General features: G+C 39.7%; 1 protein-coding gene across 9 annotated transcripts in view; it reads right to left on the bottom strand.

The window, feature by feature from the left end:
- Positions 1–2,840: 2,840 nt before the first annotated feature.
- The window catches only part of REV3L (REV3 like, DNA directed polymerase zeta catalytic subunit), a 193,136-nt gene continuing 175,798 nt past the window's right edge, over positions 2,841–20,178 (bottom strand). For 6 of the 9 annotated variants that reach the window (XR_010157765.1, XM_003950901.6, XM_016956167.4 and 3 more), the window contains 6 exons: positions 19,054–19,168; positions 17,146–17,283; positions 14,868–15,058; positions 13,654–13,900; positions 11,167–11,376; positions 2,841–3,978 (listed from right to left, as the gene is read on the bottom strand). Coding sequence is in view for 5 of the 9 variants with exons in the window: in XM_003950901.6 (XP_003950950.2) it covers positions 3,838–3,978; positions 11,167–11,376; positions 13,654–13,900; positions 14,868–15,058; positions 17,146–17,283; positions 19,054–19,168 (1,042 nt within the window). In the remaining 4 variants the exon portion in view is untranslated. Of the gene's footprint in view, positions 3,979–11,166; positions 11,377–11,816; positions 12,049–13,653; positions 13,901–14,867; positions 15,059–17,145; positions 17,284–19,053; positions 19,169–20,178 lie in introns of all 9 variants that reach the window. The other 3 variants (XR_010157763.1, XR_010157766.1, XR_010157764.1) reach the window with 2 other exon arrangements.

The raw sequence follows: 20,178 nt of genomic DNA on the forward strand, positions 1-20,178 counted from the left end.
CCAGATATACAAAGAAACCTGATCTTATGAATATGAGAACTCCTCCACAAGATATTTTGCTTTGTAAACCACTCTTGGAGGTTGGCCAAAGTGCCAAAATGCAGCTATTGGGTAGGTTGAAGAAAGTAGACAGAGAAGTAGATTAGGTGGTGCATGTGTTTTGATTTCCTCCTTGGATTTCAAGTGTAGACATAATCTGTGACTATTTGCCTGTGCAAAGCTAGTTATTAAGCAGAACTGGGGCATTAATGTTTCTGAATTTTATCCACTATTATAAAACTCAAATGGGCTGGGCATGGCGGCTCATGCCTGTAATCCCAGCACTTTGGGAGGCCAAGACGGTGGGTCACCTGACATCAGGAGTTCAAGACCAGCCTGGCCAACATGGAGAAACCCCATCTTTACTGAAAATACAAAAATTAGCCGGGCATGGTGGCACATGCCTGTAATCCCAGCTACTCAGGTTGCTGAGGCAGGAGAATCGCTTGAGGCAGGAGGCAGAGGTTGCAGTGAGCTGAGATCATGCCACTGCACTCCAGCCTCGGTGACAGAGCAAGACCCTGTCTCAAACAAAACAAAACCTCAAATGGTTAAAGGTAACAATTCTCATCACATCATGGGAAAAGGGCACATGGTATTATGGGATTAAAAATCAGTAGGGTGTGAATGCCAACCATCCTCCCAGAGGTACAGAGTTCCCTAATAGAGGTCTGGCATATCCAGCCTAAAAGTAGCTACTTGTGCATTGCCATCTCCCCCAACCTCCACAGCTGATGGCAGAGCCCTAACAATGTCATTTATAGCCAGATTTATTTTTACTTTATAAAATTAAATGTGACTATTTTAAGAAATACTAGTCTACAATAGAGAAGTCAATTTAAAAGCTTATTTGGGCTGGGCGCGGTGGCTCCCAGTAGCCTGTAATCCCAGTACTTTGGGAGCCTGAGGTAGCCAGATCGTTGAGTTCAGGAGTTCGAGACCAGCCTGGCCAACAGGGCGAGACCCCATCTCAACCAAAAATACAAAAATTAGCCAAGCGTGGTGGTGTATGCCTGTAGCCCCAGCTACTTGGGAGGCTGAAGTGAGAGGACTGCTTGAACTCGGGGTGGAGGTTGCAGTGAGCCAAGATCGCCCCACTGCACTCCAGCCTGGGCAACAATGCAAGACCCCTCAAGACAAAACAAGCTTATTTGATGGGCCTTAAGGAATATTCCTGTACTCCAACTGTTATGAAAATAAAAGAGAGTAGATGAAAAGATCGACTACACAGCTACAAGACTTAACTAACGTAAGATCTAGAAAAGATGTTTAGGTGATCAGGGTGGCACACTTGATGGCAGGTAGGGTGCATCATCTGAGACTGAGGGTATAACCCATGACAGTCAGTGGGGTTGAACGGAGTCCACAAGCTCTCTGGGTGGCCTGCTCCATTGGCAAGATGAGGGCCACCTCCTCTAAGAATTCTTCATATCTTTAACTGCTCTCTTCACATTTTTATGATGTTTTTTCCAAATTTATTGTCCTTCCTCAAAGACACTATGTTGTGTCCATATAGAATTGATTATTACATGATTCATCTAGGGAAAAGCTTGAGTAGAAAGTGAGAAAAATGAGAGAAAACAATGTTAAACAACTTTAACAAATATTAATGTTTCACTTAATTCATTAAACATTAAGGAAATGTTTAATGAAGTTATTTGATGTCTCTGAGCTTCTGGCTCCTTTTCAGATAAATGAAAACATCCTAAAGAATGAAACTGTTTCTTCAGCCATACTTAAATTTTTTTTTTCTGTGATCTTGAGAGACAAAACTTTATTAATAGCCAATCTAAAAAGGAGGGAAAATTATGGCACACAGGAAGATCCTTACAAGAAAATTTCTTGGTAAAATAGTTCCAAATTTCAGCACCCTCCCAGATGAGTTAGTGAAACAGCAAATGGACCTCACTAAAAGGCAGTTAAGCTACAGACTCTGAGGACAGTTACAAAGGAGGAGCTTTCCTGCAGAAAACAGAACCAGAGACAGGCTGAGTGTGAGCTAGTTTTAGGCATTCATGTTGAATAACCATTTGTTAATATGGCTGTATCCAATTATAATCAATCAGGTTAAAAATGGTTATTGTGTTGAAAATTTGTGTCAAGTTACTATGATGAGAAAGAGATGATGTATGTGGAAGTCCTGACAGCACAGAACTTGTAAGTAACAGAATTTCATCAATCTACACATATAAGGGGGAAAAAACCCCAATGCTGAGGACTAGCCCCAGCCTCCCAAACAAAAAAAAAAAATCCCCAGAAGTGGAAATTCATTATGTCTTAACAAGACTTGAAATAAATTATGTTCAGACACAGGCTATGTATCTCTTTGGTTCCATATTTACCATGTAATTTTCAGAAAATGAATCCTCCCAACATTTGCAAGTACATATTCTGGCAATGGAAGACCTATTTCTGTTAAATAACCAGGTGAGTTATTTCTGTTAAAATAATAACTTTTTTCTATTGAAAAAAATAGGCATATAAAAATTGGCATTTAAGTTTTTAAGAAGTAATGTAGTTTTTTCTTTCTCTGTAATTTAATTAATTATATCAAAATGAAAATGAACACTGAAGATCTACTAACAAGTACACTCTTAAAACTCTCTAAAAGGATGAGTGCTAAATTAAATTTTCCCATTTTTGCTGCCCTTTTTTTTTTTTTTTTTTGGTTTTAACCCTGAAGTTTTGGTAAGGAAATTGCAATATCAAACAGGATATAAAAATATGTTAAATTTACTTCATTAAAACTCAGAAAAGGCTAGGGTAAGAAAGATGTAACCAATGCAGGCTTATAAAAAAGATGAAGTCACACTGCTATATTTTATATTTTATTCAATTTTAATATGGTTTCCATTATTAACTTTTAAAACAAAATGATTTCCAGTTTAAAAAACAATGCACTGACCACATAATTCCTTTTTTATTTTACACAGTTATACAAATATTCTAAATACACATTTTGTGTTCAAGATGATGGCAAATAAGATTAACTGTACAGTACATAAGGAAAGAAAATATTTTAAGTATATTTAGAAGCAATAGAAATGTCTATACAAAACAAGCAAATGGAATAAAATTTTTTATTTTTAAAGTATTGCAACAGGCCCACAGGTTTGTAACAAAAATGTCTTTGCACAGTTCCTCACAATGCCCCATTAATAGCTAAAGCAAGACAGCATTTTTTAAAAAATAATGTTTCAAAATGCTACACGTGGTACTACTGTTTGCACAGTTTGATCAAAATAACGATCTACTTTGAGTCAAGCAAAACCTAGAGGAAATATACCAAACAACTTGAAAATCATTTGTATAAAAGTCATTGCACATTATTTTACTCAGTTGTTTGAAAAGTAAAAAAGTGTATTTACAAAATATTTTGCAGTCAAAATTATAAAGTGAATGGATATCTCGAAGTAACACGTCTTGATACAGACAGTTCAAGGAAAACACACAAATGCTTTTTCTTTAAGAGGTTTTCAGTGCTCCTTCCACTGGGAAGTAAACATGATCTACTCAAATGAATTTACAAGATGGTACACATACTGGAGCAAATCCAACACCTGCATTATAAAACAATGTTTAAAAGGTGGCAGAATGAGAAATTTGTACATTGTAAGAAGTGAGCTATTCAGAGATCAACAAGTACATTTTAATTCGGTTAGCATAGAAGTCTTCATAGTCTTCAGATAACAGACAGTGAACATCCTTGACTCGATGAAAGTTAAAAAGCACCATGCACAACAGTTTAGTGGTAAGCACTGAAAAAAATAGCACCTGTAATACTGTGATATTGACAATTTAAAACTGGTCTAATAACTGCCGGAGATATGGTGCCTTGGACAATTCTCTATTTACTCGGGAGAGTTTGAAAAGTACTGGGCAGTTCAGAGAAACACATGGGATGTGTCGATCAAAGCAACCTGTACAGTTCTTGCATATCTGAAAGCATAAGAGAAATACAAAAAATAATAGGAAAGTTTTTATGCGTGTATGCAAACAACAAATTTTTATAATCCCTACTTTCTAGACTACCACAGATTACTGGCAGACATACATTACAGAAACTTTCATTAATTTTAATCTCTTGGAAGCCTAGACTACCCTATGTTGAGACATTTCTAAAGGATATTATCTTGTAAAGATAGAGTACAAATTTCCCTAAGGATTCATTTAATTCCTAAGGTTAACTTTCATTTACAATGGAATCCTATTAAAATCTACATAAGCTACCCAATTACCAAAGAATGTCTCTTAAATGAACTATAAACACGTTTTCAAAGTACTTAGACTATATTCTCATATGCCAATCATAAAAAAGTTACTCTTTTTCGTATTCCAGAAGAGAAAAGCAACCTGCTGAAGCCACAGCAGAAAAACATAAATTGTGAAGATTTCATGGACATTTGTTAGTTCCCCAAATTAATACTTTCATAATTTCTTATGCCTGTCTTTACTGCAATCTCTGAACATAAATTGTGAAGATTTCATGAACATTTATCACTTCCCCAATCAATACTCTTATAATTTCCTATGCCTGTCTTTAATCTTTTAATTCCGTCACCTCCGTAAGCTGAGGATGTATATCGCCTCAGGACCCTGTGGTGATTGCGTTATCTGCACAAATTGTTTGTAAAGCATGTGTGTTTGAACAATATGAAATCTGAGCACCTTGAAAAGAACAGGATAACAGCGATTTGCAGGGAATAAGGGAGATAACCATAAAATCTGACTGCCTGCAGGGACTGGCAGAACAGTCATATTTCTCTTCTTTCAGAAAGCGAATAGGAGAAATATCGCTGAATTCTTTTCTCAGCAAGGAATAACCCCGGGAAAACGAATGCATTCTCAGGGGTAGGTCTCTAAAATGGCTGCTCTGGGAGTGTCTGTCTTATGCAGTTGTAGACACGGGATGAAATATGCCCTGGCCTCCTGCAGCGCCCCCAGGCTTGCTAGGATTAGGAAATTCCAGCCTGGCGAATTCTAGTCAGACTGGTTGTCTGATCACGAACCCTGTTTCCTGTTAAGATGTTTATCAATGACAATGTGTGCCCAGCACAACATGGACCTTCATCAGTAATTCTAGTTTCACCCTGGCCTTGTGATCTCACTCTGCCTCTTTGCTGTTGTGATATTTTACTGCCTTTGAAGCATGTGACCCACTCCCTATTTGTACACCCCTCCCCTTTTGAAACCCCTAATAAAAACTTGCTGGTTTTGTGGCTCAAGGGGCATCAAGGAACCTGCCAACATGTGATGTCACCCCCAGAGACCCAGCTGTAAAATTTCAAAAAAAAAAAAGAAAAATCAAATAATGTGAATTTGAAAGTAGTGGTGCAGACCAGTGCTTCTTAACCCTGGCTAACAATGAGCTTAAAAATAAACAAGTGCCCCATCCCAGACCCATAATGAGTCAGAATCTCCAGGCATGAAAGCTTAAGAATCTGTACTTCTTAAGGCTTCCCAGATGATTTGGATGTATAATAAGATCTGATCTTAAGGAAAATAATAAATCATAAGGCAATTTTTAAAAAGAGAAGCACTATAATGTTTTACACAATGATCAGATTTTTAAAAATACTTTAAAGTCTCAAGTTGCATATATAAAAAAAAGATTATAAAACATGAAGAACATAAAAAAATTAAAAAGGATGCCAATGAAGACTCCAAAGGTTAAGAAAATGCAGGCCGACTTTCACCTGAATAGTGTAGACAAGTGATTTTAAAAAAGCCATACCAAATGGCAACAACTACTCTGGATTGTCTTTTAAGAGAAATCAAATACGCTCTAGTGAATTCTTTGGTCTATATTTATCAAAGGGTTTCAGTTTCAGAGATGGCTCACAGGCCAGTGAATTTTTGTTCTTTGCCCCAGTTATCTTCCAGTTAACCGAAGGGCACACTTTTTCTAAGTAGACTGGTTACTGTATCCAATATTATGATATTGTCACAAGCAGACTGCTTAGAAACATGTGCTTCAGTATGCTCCATGAAGACTGAGTATGCTGTTCTATGATGAAGCCTTCGCTAATTAGATCTCTGCCAAGAGACTCAAATCTATTCCCAAATATAGAATTTCTGTATTCCAGCTCTATGAATTGCAGTTACATTCAGGTGCCAGGACAAACTGATAAATATTTAAGCTCTTTCTGTGCTTGTCTGATAAATAAGCCAGGATGGAATTACTTGACTCACTAAATTTAACTCAGTGTTTAGTTTCAAGATCCTTTACTGGTGGTTTAAACCCTGAGCATTATAGCTTGATTCAGGCTTACATTTAAAATTTTAGTGCCCCAACCCGGACATCTACTGCACATAGGGAGGCAGGAACTTAAAAAATATCTGCTTTAATCTTTATTCTTTTTACTATCCTTTGGCTTTCTTGTTCAAAAAAAGTTTAGTCAAGGCTGGGCACAGTGGCTCATGCCTGTAATCCTAGTACTCTGGGAGGCAGAGGCAGGTGGATCACCTGAGGTCAGGAGTTTGAGACCACCTGGCCAACATGGTGAAACTGTCTCCACTAAAAATACGAAAATTAGCTGGGCGTGGTGGTGCATGCCTGTAATCCCAGCTACTCGGGAGGCTGAGGCAGGAGAATCGCTTAGAACCTGGAAGGCAGAGGTTGCAGTGAGCCAAGATTGCACCAACTACACTCCAGCCTGGGCAGCAGAGTGAGACTCCGTCTTAAAAAATTTTTTTCAGTCAGATGCTTGCTTCATTTGCTTTCATTCTTTCATGTTTATGATTAACAGTGTTAAGGTGATGAATTTTTCTCTGAGGTCTGCCATCTAGAATCTGATTTGCAGTGTTTTCATTTTGTTTAACAGAATTTACAAGTGAAAGGATCACTTTGTTTTTTTAGTTTGTAATTAATTACCATTTTATAGCATTGTATTACATTCATTTGTAATATTTCTACTTTTTGAAATGTACTGAGGCTTTCTTTTCTTTCCTTTTTTTTTTTTTTTTTTTTTTTTTTTGAGATGAGAGAGTCTCATTCTGTTGCCCAGGCTGGAGTGCAGTGGCATGATCTCAGTTCACTGCAACCTCTGCCTCCTAGGTTCAAGCGATTCTCCTGCCTCAGCCTCCTTAGTAGCTGGGATTGCGGGTGCCCGCCACCATGCATGGCTAATTTTAAATTTTAATTTTTATTATTTTATTTTTAATTTATTATTTTTGAAATGGAGTCTCACTCTGTTGCCCAGGCTGGAGTGCAGTGGCACAATCTCAGCTCACTGTAACCTCTGCCTCCCTGGCTCAAGCGATTGTCCTACCTCAGCCTCCCAAGTAGCTGGGATTATAGGTGCCTGCCACCATACCCTGCTAATTTTTGTATTTTTAGTAGAGATGGGGTTTTGCCATGTTGGCCAGGCTGGTCTCAAACTCCTGCCCTCAAGTGATCCTCCTGCCTCGGCCTCCCAAAGTGCTGGGATTATAGGCGTGAGCCACGATCCCCAGCCGAGGCTTTTTTTTTTTTTTCTTTAAGATGGAGTCTTGCTCTGTCACCCAGGCTGGAGTTCAGTGGTGTGATCTCGGCTCACTGCAGCCTCTGCCTCCTGGGTTCAAGTGATTTTCCTGCCTCAGCCTCCTGAGTAGTTGGGAGTACAAGGCTCATGCCACCATGCCTGGCTAATTTTTGTATTTTTTAGTAGAGTTGGGGTTTCTCCATGTTGGCCAAACGTTTCAAACTCCTGACCCCAGGTGATCTACCTGCCTTGGCCTCCCAAAGTGTTGGGATTACAGGCATGAGTCACCACACCTGGCCAGATATTTTTAAAACATTCTAGAAACACTTAAGAAGTATATTTTTTGGTACTGGGTTACAGAGTTTGATATATAATCACAAGGTCTGACTTATAATGTTTACAATTTCCATAATTTCACTTATTTCTGATCACTTGATTGGTCTTGGATTGAGAATGATGTAAAATCTCCTGTTTGGATGTGTTTCTAATTCTCATTACATCTCTAGTAATTTCTGCTTCATTAAAAATTTCTACAAATTAGTGCATGGGAGACATTTAAAACATTCTAGAAACACTTAAGAAGTACATTTTTTGGTACTGGGTTATAGAGTTTGATATATAATCACAAGGTCTGACTTATAATGTTTACAATTTCCATAATTTCACTTATTTCTGATCACTTGATTGGTCTTGGATTGAGAATGATGTAAAATCTCCTGTTTGGATGTGTTTCTAATTCTCATTACATCTCTAGTAATTTCTGCTTCATTAAAAATTTCTACAAATTAGTGTATGGGAGACATTCATTGAACGTTCTTGAAAAACACCTCAAATTAAAATAGCTCTTGAAAGATGACAAACCATCATTATTTATAAATAGCATCGCTTTTTTTTTTTTTTTTTTTTCCGATCCAAGGGTATACATGTAGGTTTGTTACATGGGTATACTGTATGATGTTGAGGTTTGAGCTTCTAATGATCCTGTTGCCCATGCAGTAAATGTAGTATCTGACAGGTGGTTTTTCAACTTTTCCTCTCCTCACCCCCCTTTTGGAATCCCTAGTGTTCATCATTCCCATCTTTATGTCCATGAGTACCCAATGTTCATTATATGTGAGAACTTATATGTGAGAACATGCAGTATTTGGTTTTCTGTTTCTGCGTTAATTTGCTTAGGATAATGGCCCCAGCTGCATCCATGTTGTTACAAAGGACATGATTTTGTTCTTTGTTTTTTTTTTTTTTTTTTTGAGACAGAGTTTCGCTCTTGTTCCCCAGGCTGGAGTGCAATGCTGCAATCTCAGCTCACTGCAACCTCTGCCTCCCAGGTTCAAGCGATTCTCCTGCCTCAGCCTCCTGAGTAGCTGGGATTACAGGCATGTGCCACCACGCCTGGCTAATTTTGTATTTTTAGTAGAGATGGAGTTTCTCCATATTGGTCAGGCTGGTCTCGAACTCCCGACCTCAGGTGATCCGCCCGCCTCGGCCTCCGAAAGTGCTGGGATTTGTAGGCATGAGCCACCACGCCCGGCCGATTTTATTCTTTTTTTATGGCTGTGGCATCACTTTCTTTTAAACTGTATTTTTATAAGAAATAAGATGGCTGGGCATCATGGTTCATGCCTGTAATCCCAGCCCTTAGGCAGCTGAAGTGGGAGGATTGCTTGAGTCCAACAGTTTGAGACCAGCCTGGGCAACATAGTGAGACCCGATGTCTAAAAAAAAATAATTAGTAAAACATGGTGGGATATGCCTGTAGTCCCAGCTACATGGGAGGCTGAGCTGAGAGGATCACTTGAGCCCAGGAGATTGAGGCTGCAGTGAGCTGTGATCATGCCACTGCATTTCAGTCTGGGTGACAAAGTGAGACCCTGCCTCAAAAATAAAATAAAATAAAATAAAAATAAATAAATAAAAAAAAAAGAATGAACACCTAATGTTGAAGGAGGATGGGCTCTGGGTAAATTGATGGCACCAAGTAGTGATGTGTTTGTCATTGAGTGCAGAAAAAACATAAGAAAGTCTAGGAAAGGACCATTTAACAGCCTGACCTTAGCAGAGCCCTGGAGGTCCTGCTCTCATTTAGGCGTCATACTAGGATCCAGCAAGGGAATTTTCTATGAGAGTTGGCTGCTGCCATCAGGACAGAAGTCTATTAAATAAATAGAAGCTGGGAGCACCCAGTGACTTCAGTGGTTGTACTGACTAGAACCACAAAACTGGTACAAAATGGCTGAAAGTTGGTTGGTAATAACTCCAGTGATATATTCCTTCTTTAATCATGCATTAACCAGGAACTTGTTCATTCATTCAATAAATATTTACAGACCAGCCCCATGGGCTTGGCTATATGCTAGGCATAACTGACTTGACAGTCAAAGAACTGGGCCTCTGTCCTCACTGGCTCATTTGCTATTTAGTGAGGAAGACAGACAAACCCCAAATCACAGTAAAGCAGAGGAGATTATGGCAGGAGCCTACTGCAAGGAAGGCTTCACCCAGTCCAGAGGTTTCAGCTGATTCCTCAGAAGATGGGGGGTGGGGTGGGATAGGTAGAGGAAAGTGTTCCTGGCAGAAGAAGCAGGGTGTTTAAAGGCCAGGAGGAGGCGGCGAGGGGCATTCACAGACCTAAGAGAAGTTCAATATGGTATGGGTCGAGGTAGAGTGTGACAGAGAAGAGCAAGAAATCGTGACAAAGGGATAGCAGGTAGGGACAGAACGGAGATGACTTATCAACCATAATAAGGAGTAATGATTTTATTGGGGGGTGCGAGGTGGCAAATTTTTCTTTAGATTTCATTCTTCAACTTACTTTGAGATGTTTGTTGTTTATTTCTGCTAGAATTCTCATACTTGAAAAATCATCCTTGCATTTTATGTCTATATCCCAGCTCGGCCACTTAGCAGTGTAACATGCAAATCACTTAAACTCTCTGTTATCAGTTTACTCACCTGTAAAGGTGCCTAGAACAGTCTCTGGCACACAGTATGACTCAATCATGCCATTAATCATCTATCTGGACTCACAGAATTATAAACCTTCCAAGTTTACTAGCAAGCAATTCTCTAAGACAGTTAACTAGGTATTTTTCTTTAAAGAATGGTAAGCACTAGTAGAGCAACTGAGACTTTTCCTTTCTTCTTTTTAATACTGTAGATTGAGTATCCCTTATTTGAAACGCTTAAGACCAGAAGTGTTTCAGATTTCAAATTTTTTCAGATTTTGGAATAAGTGCATTATACTTACTGGTTGAGTATCATTAATCTGAAAATCTGAACTCTGAAATGCTCTCATGAGCATTCCCTTTGAGAGTCACGTTGGTGCTCAAAAACTTTCAGTTTTGGAGCATTTTGAATTTTGATTTTTCTCAATTAGGGATGCTCAACCTGTATTATAAAAGAAATTGGATGGATGGCCATTCTTGTTGTAGCTATTAAGAAACACAACACACTATTCCATAAAAAAAAAACAAAAAATAAATTATAAAACAAACCATTATTAATAGTTTATGATATTTTTGAGATTTTTAGGAAGTTTATCATTTAGACTCTTCATTTCACTTTTCACACCAGTTTTGTATCTCACACTATAATTCAAGAGTGACTATATCTTCCTGTAAGATCAGACTGCTTGTGATTCCGGGCCCATGGAACAAAACTGTACCTTTACAAGTTGCTCCTGTTTACGTTCCAACTCCCGGATTTCTTGGTTGAGGATGACTGCAACATGCTGAGGTTGGCTCCGACATTTACTACAGATGCCATGCTGAGTTAGGTCATCACACACAGGACAGTGTAAGGTAGTAAAATATTGTGAAATAGTGCCTTTCCGCCCTTCAGGTTCACTTCGCGAGGAGCTGGTAGCTTTATGGATCTATAAAAACATCCATTCAGAAGTAAGTCTGAGTCAGCTTCACAGCAAAGCTGCTATTTTCATGCTAATTACAGGTTTACTCAGGCATTCATTCATTCATTCATTCACTCATTCAACAAATGTTGAGTAGCTACTATGTGCCAGGCACTGTTCCAGACACTGGAGCTACAGAAATGAATGAAGTCCTTGCCTTCATGGAACTTACATCTTAATATTATCAGATACTTTTTTTTATTATTATAATTTAAGTTCTAGGGTATGTGCAGGTTTGTTACATATGTATACATGTGCCATGTTGGTTTGCTGCACCCATCAACTCATCATTTACATTAGGTATTTCTCCTAATGCTATCCCTCCCCCAGCTCCCCACCCCCTGACAGGCCCTGGTGTGTGATGTTCCCCGCCCTGTGTCCAAGTGTTCTTGTTGTTCAATTCCCACCTATGAGTGAGAACAGGCGGTGTTTGGTTTTCTGTCCTTGTGATAGTTTGCTGAGAATGATGGTTTCCAGCTTCATCCATGTCCCTGCAAAGGACATGAACTCATCCTTTTTTATGGCTGCATAGTATTCCATGGTGTATATGTGCCACATTTTCTTAATCCAGTCTATCATTGATGGACATTTGGGTTGGTTCCAAGTCTTTGCTATTGTGAATAGTGCCGCAATAAATCCCTTTGTAAAAAAGTTATTAGGTTAGCCTCTTACAAATGTCATTGGGTTAACATTCTTGCCGATGATGATGAACATTAGTAATAAAGAATCTGAGTTTCCTGCCTTAGAGCCAGGATATGTGCTCAGAACACTTAGTAACATATAGGTGGGCAAGATCATCTAACACAAAGCCTATTTTATAATAAAGTGTTGAATATCTCATGGAATTTATTGAATACTGTACCAAAAATGAAAAACAGAATGGTTGTATGGGTACTTGAATTACGGTTTCTACCGAAGGCATATCATTTTTGCACCATCGTTAAGTAGAAAAATCTTAAGTTGAACCATCATAAGTTGGGGAACAACTATAATGCTATTTTACCATTGCAGTAATTCTTTACTCTGGTTTCTTCAGGGCTGTGTCTAGTGTGTCTAGATACTAAATCCTACACCTTTCTTAGACATTCATTTCGAAGGAATTTTTGCTGTACATTTATTTTCTATTAACTGGCTTATTCTACGTTATTTGTGGCTACCATTGAAATTGTTGTGGGATTTATTTTAATATTTCTATAATTTGGCCAACTTGATAGAAGCTAGGAATGTGTTTGTAGAATACTTAAAACGTTTATCTTTCAGGAAACCAGGAGAGCATGGCATCTTTGTCAGTTTAGGACAGAGGATCTGCTTTGCTCTCACAGTGAAACAGGAAAGGTTCCCTTGTTCCCCTCACAGGGTGTGCGAGAGGGAGAATGGCTCACTTCTTCAGTGCCCCGCTGCTCAAACCTCTAGGGGAGCACACAGACGGGCAGGTTGTGGAGCTCTGGCCCCATGGCAGTGTCTAGGGGTGAATGTTTACAGCTGAAGCCCCAGTGGGTGTGTGTTACAGGGTATTCTTTTAGTTTGCCGTCTATAGGCGGCTTGTGTTAACCAGCTCAATTAGACCCTCTAGCTTGTCTCAAGGATGGAGGGCTTTCTGTATTCCGGGTTCTTGCCTTAGTGTACCAGAAGAATCCGATCACCCGTGGGCTAGGAGAATGAGTGCAACGTTTTATTGAGTGGAAGTAGCTCTCATCTGATGGTGGAATCAGCAGGGAGATGGTTTTCCCCTGGAGTTGGGCTGCTAGGTGGCCCCGTCTCTTCTCTGACTGCCCTGGCCAAACTCCACCTTGTCCTGCCGGTCAATGGCCTGCCAGCATGCCAGTGCCTCTCGGTGTGCTGTTCTGCTGGCGTGCTCCTCTTGACGACCAGCTGCTTGGGTCTTCCACCGAAGTGTTCCTCACAATGTCCAGCCGCTCGTGTGTCTGCCCACTAGGGTCTCGGGTTTTTATAGGCCCAGGATTGGGGCGTGGCAGGCCAAGGTGGTCTTGGAAAATGGCAACATTTGGGCATGAAAGGAGGAGTGCCTATCCTCACCTAGATCTGTGGGGGTGGAGCCCTAGCCAGGGACCCACCTTTCTCTACCCAGCACTTCCCCTCCCGCTTTCCGTATCATTTTACGGGACCACACTCTTCCCTTCCCAGCACTCCCATATCAATAGCACATAAAACCTTTAGTTCTACTGAAAATTTGGAGTGAAATCTCTCCATAGTTAGAGCACATGTACTATTTGGTAAGCTTACCCTTGGTAATTCATGATACCAGCTGAAGACATCAATACCAATAAGTGAGAAGATTCTTGCCAAGGGTGGAAGGATTTGCTTGGTAATATAGTAAGTAGCATTCAGTCTCAGAGTTGGGTCCTGCAGGACTTCCACTGGGCGCCTTACAAGCTGGATAAGTGGTACTCCGGGGGTCCCATAAATGATGACATATGGCACTCGCTCCCCAACCTGAGGCTCAGAGCGCCGGTCATAAGTCAGCATTTTCCTATTCGAATTCAAAGAAAAAAACCACACCCAAATACTGTTATGGAAGCCATCTTTCTCACAAATTAAGTCAGAATTAAACAATAATAAAACAATGAAAAAACTACAAAAGACAATTTCAAAACAGAATTACTATTTCTTTGAGAATAATATATATACATTTTGCTTAGTTGACACCAAGTGTAGATATCCTACAAGAGTTTAAAAATTACTCTGTAAGTCACTGTTACCTGGAAAATAATGAGTTGGCAGATATCAACTAGCTTAAGATGTACTTTAGGTGGGAGTGGTGGCTCATGCCTGTAATTCCAGCACTTTGGGAGGCCAAGGATCGCCTGAGCCCAGGAGTTTGAGACCAGCTTGGGCAACATAGTGAGACCCCCATCTCCACAAAAAAATTAGCCACCATAATGGTGCACACCTGTTATCCCAGCTACTTGGGAGGCTGATGTGGGAGGATCGCTTGAGCCTGGGAGGTCAAGGCTGCAGTGAGCTGTGACTGCACCACTGCTTTCCAGCCTGGGCGACAGAGTGAGACCCTGCCTCCAGGGGCAGGAAAAAGATGTATTTTATCCCCTAAGAATGAGAACTAACTATCATTAAATCTATCATGAAAGATAAGAGAAAATTTACCTGGTTAAACTATCTGATTCCAGAATGATACCATCTAAATGCTTTGGTAGAACAATATTAAGGACTACCTAGTGATTTTGATGTGGGAAAAACAGATGAATCAAGCACTGTGTCACAATTTCTTTGCATAAGTTTCTGAAGAAGCCCAAAAGAGGATTTCCTCTTCACATCTTACAAAGTATGAGGGAATATTCACTAACTTTCAGTGAGGCTTCATGTGCGCAGGTAAAGAAACAATTTTGTGTCTGTGTCTATGGACTGTCTTTTCATTTGGGTCTTCTAGACCTGTGCAGAATCTCAGGACTATCCTGGCAAGGTACTGAGGGTATCATTACCTTGTAAGTTCAAGGGCTGGCACACAAGCTCCTGGTTTATAAGAAAAACTTCCTCTGTATTCCTTGGCAAAGATAAAGTCTTGTATGCTGGCCTTTCCTTCCAGAAGCTTCATACATTGTCGCTGAACATACTGTTTAATTAGACTTATATCTCTCGTTTCAAATAGCAGCTTTAGAGAACGCTCAAGTATCTTAAAACAAAAAAGATATGCAAGTAAAGATAAAATATCTCCTAGTATGTTTCACCATTGTTATTACACTTTCAATTATGTAACTACTGGGTAACCTGCTAACCTACCTAAATAATCTGTTGCTTACAATGATGGGATAATAAAATTATTAAAAATTGAAAGTTATTTGAGACTTTAGAGAGCTTGCTATTTCTAAAAATAGAATATCATGTAGTTTAAGGAAAATCATGTGGAATGACATGCAAATTAACATTTGTTATGGGATAAGCAACATAAAACACGTTGTTTTTTTTTTTTTAATAGTCAAAGCCTCTAGGTACAAGAAACCAGACACGATTTCATGTATTGTTTTTTTATTTACCAGTATAGAAAGGGTCCTGATTCAGTCACAGGAAACACAGAGAAGTTTAAAGATCACCAGGCAGTCAAATCAAAATCAGCCTTTTTGACTTTTTATAATGTTGATAAATAACTATAACAGAATTTTCTGTGTTGGAAATTTCTACTAGGAAATAACCAGCATGCAGTGGATTTATGTAAGATTAATTTTTTTTTTTTTTTGAGACGGAGTCTTGCTCTGTTGCTCAGGCTGGAGTGCAATGGCGTGATCTCGGCTCACTGCAACCTCTGCCTCCCGGGTTCAAGCGACTCTGCTGCCTCAGCCTCCCGAGTAGCTGGGACTACAGGCGTGTGCCACCACACCCGGCTAATTTTTTGTTTTAGTAGAGACGGGGTTTCACCGTGTTAGCCAGGATGGTCTCAATCTCCTGACCTCATGATCCGCCCGCCTCGGCCTCCCAAAGTGCTGGGATTATAGGCGTGAGCCACCGTGCCCGGCCAAGTAGATTAAGTTAGTTCTAGGTGAAAGCTCTGTGTCTTATTCTAAATACTGGAACCAATGGATATTTATACAATAAGCTTATTAATTTAGCTTGAGTACAATTCTGCCTACAGAGAAAGAAGGTACTGGATTATATCTCTTCCAGAAATAGTGCTGAAAAAAATCCCAAATTCACATAATATTATATATATGACATAATATATTGATAATATTCAATCCACTATGCTTTTAATGCTCTCATCAAACAGTATATAGAATGCTATTCCCATTTATACCACTTATTTTTGTTTTGCTATAGAAGGAGTCTAGGCCCGAATAAAGAAAAAGCCAAAAAATATCAGGGTTATTATCGTTGAGAAATTTGAGTAATTTATAGCTAATTGTTTGGAAATCTTCCTAATTTGTATTTGATAATCCAAATAAATGAAAGTTCAGTTAATCTGGAATGGATTATGTTTCTCTCTTTTTATTTTGATGGAGTCTCACTCTCTTGCCCAGGCTGAGTGCAGTGTTGTGATCTTGGCTGTCTGCAGCCTCCTCCTCCCGGGTTCAAGTGATTCTCACACCTCAGCCTCCCGAGTAGCTGGGATTACAGGCATGCGCCACCACACCCAGATAATTTTTGTATTTCTAGTAGAGATGGGGTTTCACTATGTTGGCAAGGCTGGTCTCGAACTCCTGATCTCAAGTGATCTGCCTGCCTTGGCCTCCCAAAGTGCTGGGATTACAGGCGTGAGCCACCACACCAGGTCTGTCTGTCTGGTTTATCCTGCTCTGCTTTCAGGAGTTGTTACACTATGACATATATGATCTCCAGGCAACAGGCAGGAAACTCTCATGTATTGCTTTTTAGTAATTTTTGATAAAACGTAAGGTATGGGAGGAAGTCAGAAACTTAAGGACTAAAATAAAATAAATTGTTTTTATTAGAAATAAAATTCTAGCTACTCAGGAGGCTGAGGCAGAAAGATTGCTTGAGCTCAGGAGGTCAAGGCTGCAGTGAGCCAGGATTGGACTACTGCACTCCAGCCTGGGTGACAAAGTGAGACCCTGTCTCAAACAAACAAAAACAAAATAAGACACTACAAATAAAATTCTCAAAATTCATGTAGTTACTCCTATAGTTATATTAATTATATAGGCTATAGTTCCTTCACCTAGATGCATGTTTAAGGGTAGTTACATTTTCACCAGACACTTTAGCCACTTATTTCTTACAGATGAAGACAAGATAGATAAACCTTACCTTAGAAACAGCAGGGCAGGAATCTCTTCTGACTGTTTCTATTCCTTTTGCATCAAATACTGGGTCCTTCTGATCCAGTGTTTCATACATGTAACCCACATACCTCTTTTTTGTTTGTAAAACACAGGGCAAATATACCTGTGGTAAAATTAATAAAATGCCTCTTAAAAACCATTTTCCCCCAACAAGAATGTTTTATTTTTATGTCTTTGTGCTTTCTTTAATCAAGTATCAATTATTTTAAAAATTCTATATATGACTTTGGGCCCAACAAATTCATGATATAACACGTGGGAGCAAAATGAATTAAGTTGTTACCACTTGCTCACTCCTTTTCTTGCGCTACCAGTTTTGTTTATTTACTGAATAAAGTATAAACACTTTAGCTTGGCATTCAAGACAGTCTACAGTCTGGTCTCAACTTTATTTTTCCGGATCTATCTCCTGCTTCCCCGTATTTCCATACTGTGCTTTTCCAATTCCATACATGCCATTTTCTTCTGTGCAGAATGATTGCAGCCCCATGTCTTCCTACTGAAATTCTAACAATTTTTCAAGACATAGTTCATTGTTACTTCCTATATGGAGTCTCCCTATCCAGCCCAGGAGGACGCAATTCCTCCTTTCCTTTGTGCTCTCACAGTGTTTAAGTGGGCTATTCTCATCTTGCTTTCCGTTATGTTTACAACAAGAGACTGCTTATATACATTCCTAACCTTTCCTTTTAGATTACTGGCTCTTAGAGGGCAGGACTGTGTCTTACGCTTCTTCGTATTCCACACAGTTCCTAGGCTAAGTATCTTTTATACAGAAAGAAAGAAATACATATTTGATATCTAAAGGTAAGTGAAAAAGAGTTCAAAGTCCTTGTGGTAGACTTTGTTTTGCAAAGAAACAATATATCTTCCATCCTACATGGTCTTCTTACAATGTGACTTTGACATTCTTCCTATTAATAGTGGGGTCTAAGTTCACTCCCTTTAAATCTAGAGAGGCGTGGGACACTGTGTTACTTTGAGCCTGGGTCATAGAAAACAAAGCAGCTTTTGTGTTTCTTTGGGATGTTCACACCTAGAATCCAACCCTCATGTTGTGAGGGAGAACAAGCAGCCCCGGTGAAAGGCCACTGGTAGGTGTTCTGGCTGATGTCCCAACTAGTAGCCAGCATCAACCACCAGACATGATGGTAAGCAAGCTTCAGATGGTTTCAACCCTTAGCTGCTGGTTGGGTTACCCCTAACCCCTAACAGTCTTCTCAGCTGAGGAACTAGACATCGTGCAGCAGAGAAAAGCCATTCCAGTTGCACCCTGTCTGCATTCCTGAGCCAGAAAATCTGTGAGCAGAATGAAATGCTGGCTGTTTTACACCATTAAGTTTGGGGTGATCTGTTACACAATAATAGTTACTGGAACAAAGTTTTCATTTCCTTACATATATACATTACTAAACAAATTTTGAGAAAATTATACAAGAGAGAAAATATTTAAATACTTTTTTTTTTTTTTTTTTAGAGACAGGGTCTTACTTTGTTCCCCAGGCTGGAGTGCACTGGTCAATCACAGTTCACTGTAACCTTGAATACCTGGGCTCAAGTGGTCCTCCTACTTCAGCCTCTGGAATAGCTGGGACTACAGGCGTGTGCCACTATGCCTGGTTAACTTTTTAATTTTTGTAGAGATGGGGTCTGGCTATGTTGTCCAGGCTGATCTCAAACTCCTGGTCTCAAGCAACCCTCCTGCTTTGGCCTCCCGAAGTGCCAGGATTACAGACATGAGCCAGTGACCCAAATTTAACACTTTAATAGACCCATATACTGTTAGTGATTCTGAAAATGTACTGAACAAATCAGAGGTCTCTAGAAGGTATATGAATTTTATATGTAATTACTAATATTACATTCCTCTTACCTTTTCAAACTTCAATTTCACTGGTTTAGGATTGGTAGCAGTTACAGCTTCGGCAATTTCCTGACCAATCTTAAAAGACTGCTCCTTAGTGGCTCCTTTCAGTAGCACAAACATACTAAGGGGATTAAAAATAAAGTAAGGTAATGAGGAAGTCATTATAACAAAAATTTTATCAAGAGTAACTTTCCTGGCTATGACTCTTGTCTAATGCCAAAGAAAACTCCCTTTCTCCTATTTACTCTTTAAGATGCTTTCTATGTAAGCTCTCCTGTTTTATTACTTTCCTTATGTACTTGTATCTTGTTACAAATCTTTTAAGACATCCAATATTTCTAACACACAGATCAGCTCAGATACCCCAGTAGTCAAGAAAGTCCTGGATCATCCCTGGACATTTAAGGCTTTGTATGGTACACAAGGGGTCACTAACCCCAAGGCTACAGACTGATACCAGTCAGTCTGTGATCAGTGGCAGATCAGTCAGATCAGTGGCAGCATTAGATTCTCATAGGAGCATGAACCCTATTGTGAACTGCGCACAAGTGAAGGATCTAGGTTGTGTGCACCTTATGAGAATCTAATGCTTGATGATCTGAGGTGGAATAGTTTCATCTCCAAACCACCTGGTCTGCGGAAAAATTGTCTTCCATGAAACCGATCCCTGGTGCTAAAAAGGTTGGGGACTGCTGTGGTCCAGGCACAGTGGCTCACGCCTATAATCCCAGCATTTTGGGAGGCCAAGGCGGTGGATCATCTGAGGTCAGGAGTTTGAGACCAGTCTGACCAACATGGTGAAACCCCATCCCTACTAAAATATAAAAATTAGCCAGGCCTGGTGGCATGTGCCTATAATCCCAGCAACTTGGGAGGCTGAGGCAGGAGAATCGCTTGAGCCTGGGAGGCAGAGGTTGCAGTGAACTGAGATTATACTACTGCACTGCAGCTTAGGACTCCATCTAAAAAAAAAAAAGGTTGGGGACCACTGTGGTACACAGTTAAGTACATCACAAAATAAGAGACTATATGATTATAAGAAAATGGAAGATGTACTTGTGATATGGGAGAAGTTCCCTTAAGGCTAGAACCACTCAACTTAAAAAAGAAAGACATTGGCTGGGTGCGGTG

The sequence above is a fragment of the Pan troglodytes genome, chromosome 5, assembly GCF_028858775.2.
Source record: "Pan troglodytes isolate AG18354 chromosome 5, NHGRI_mPanTro3-v2.0_pri, whole genome shotgun sequence".
NCBI classification, from domain to species: Eukaryota; Metazoa; Chordata; class Mammalia; order Primates; family Hominidae; genus Pan; species Pan troglodytes.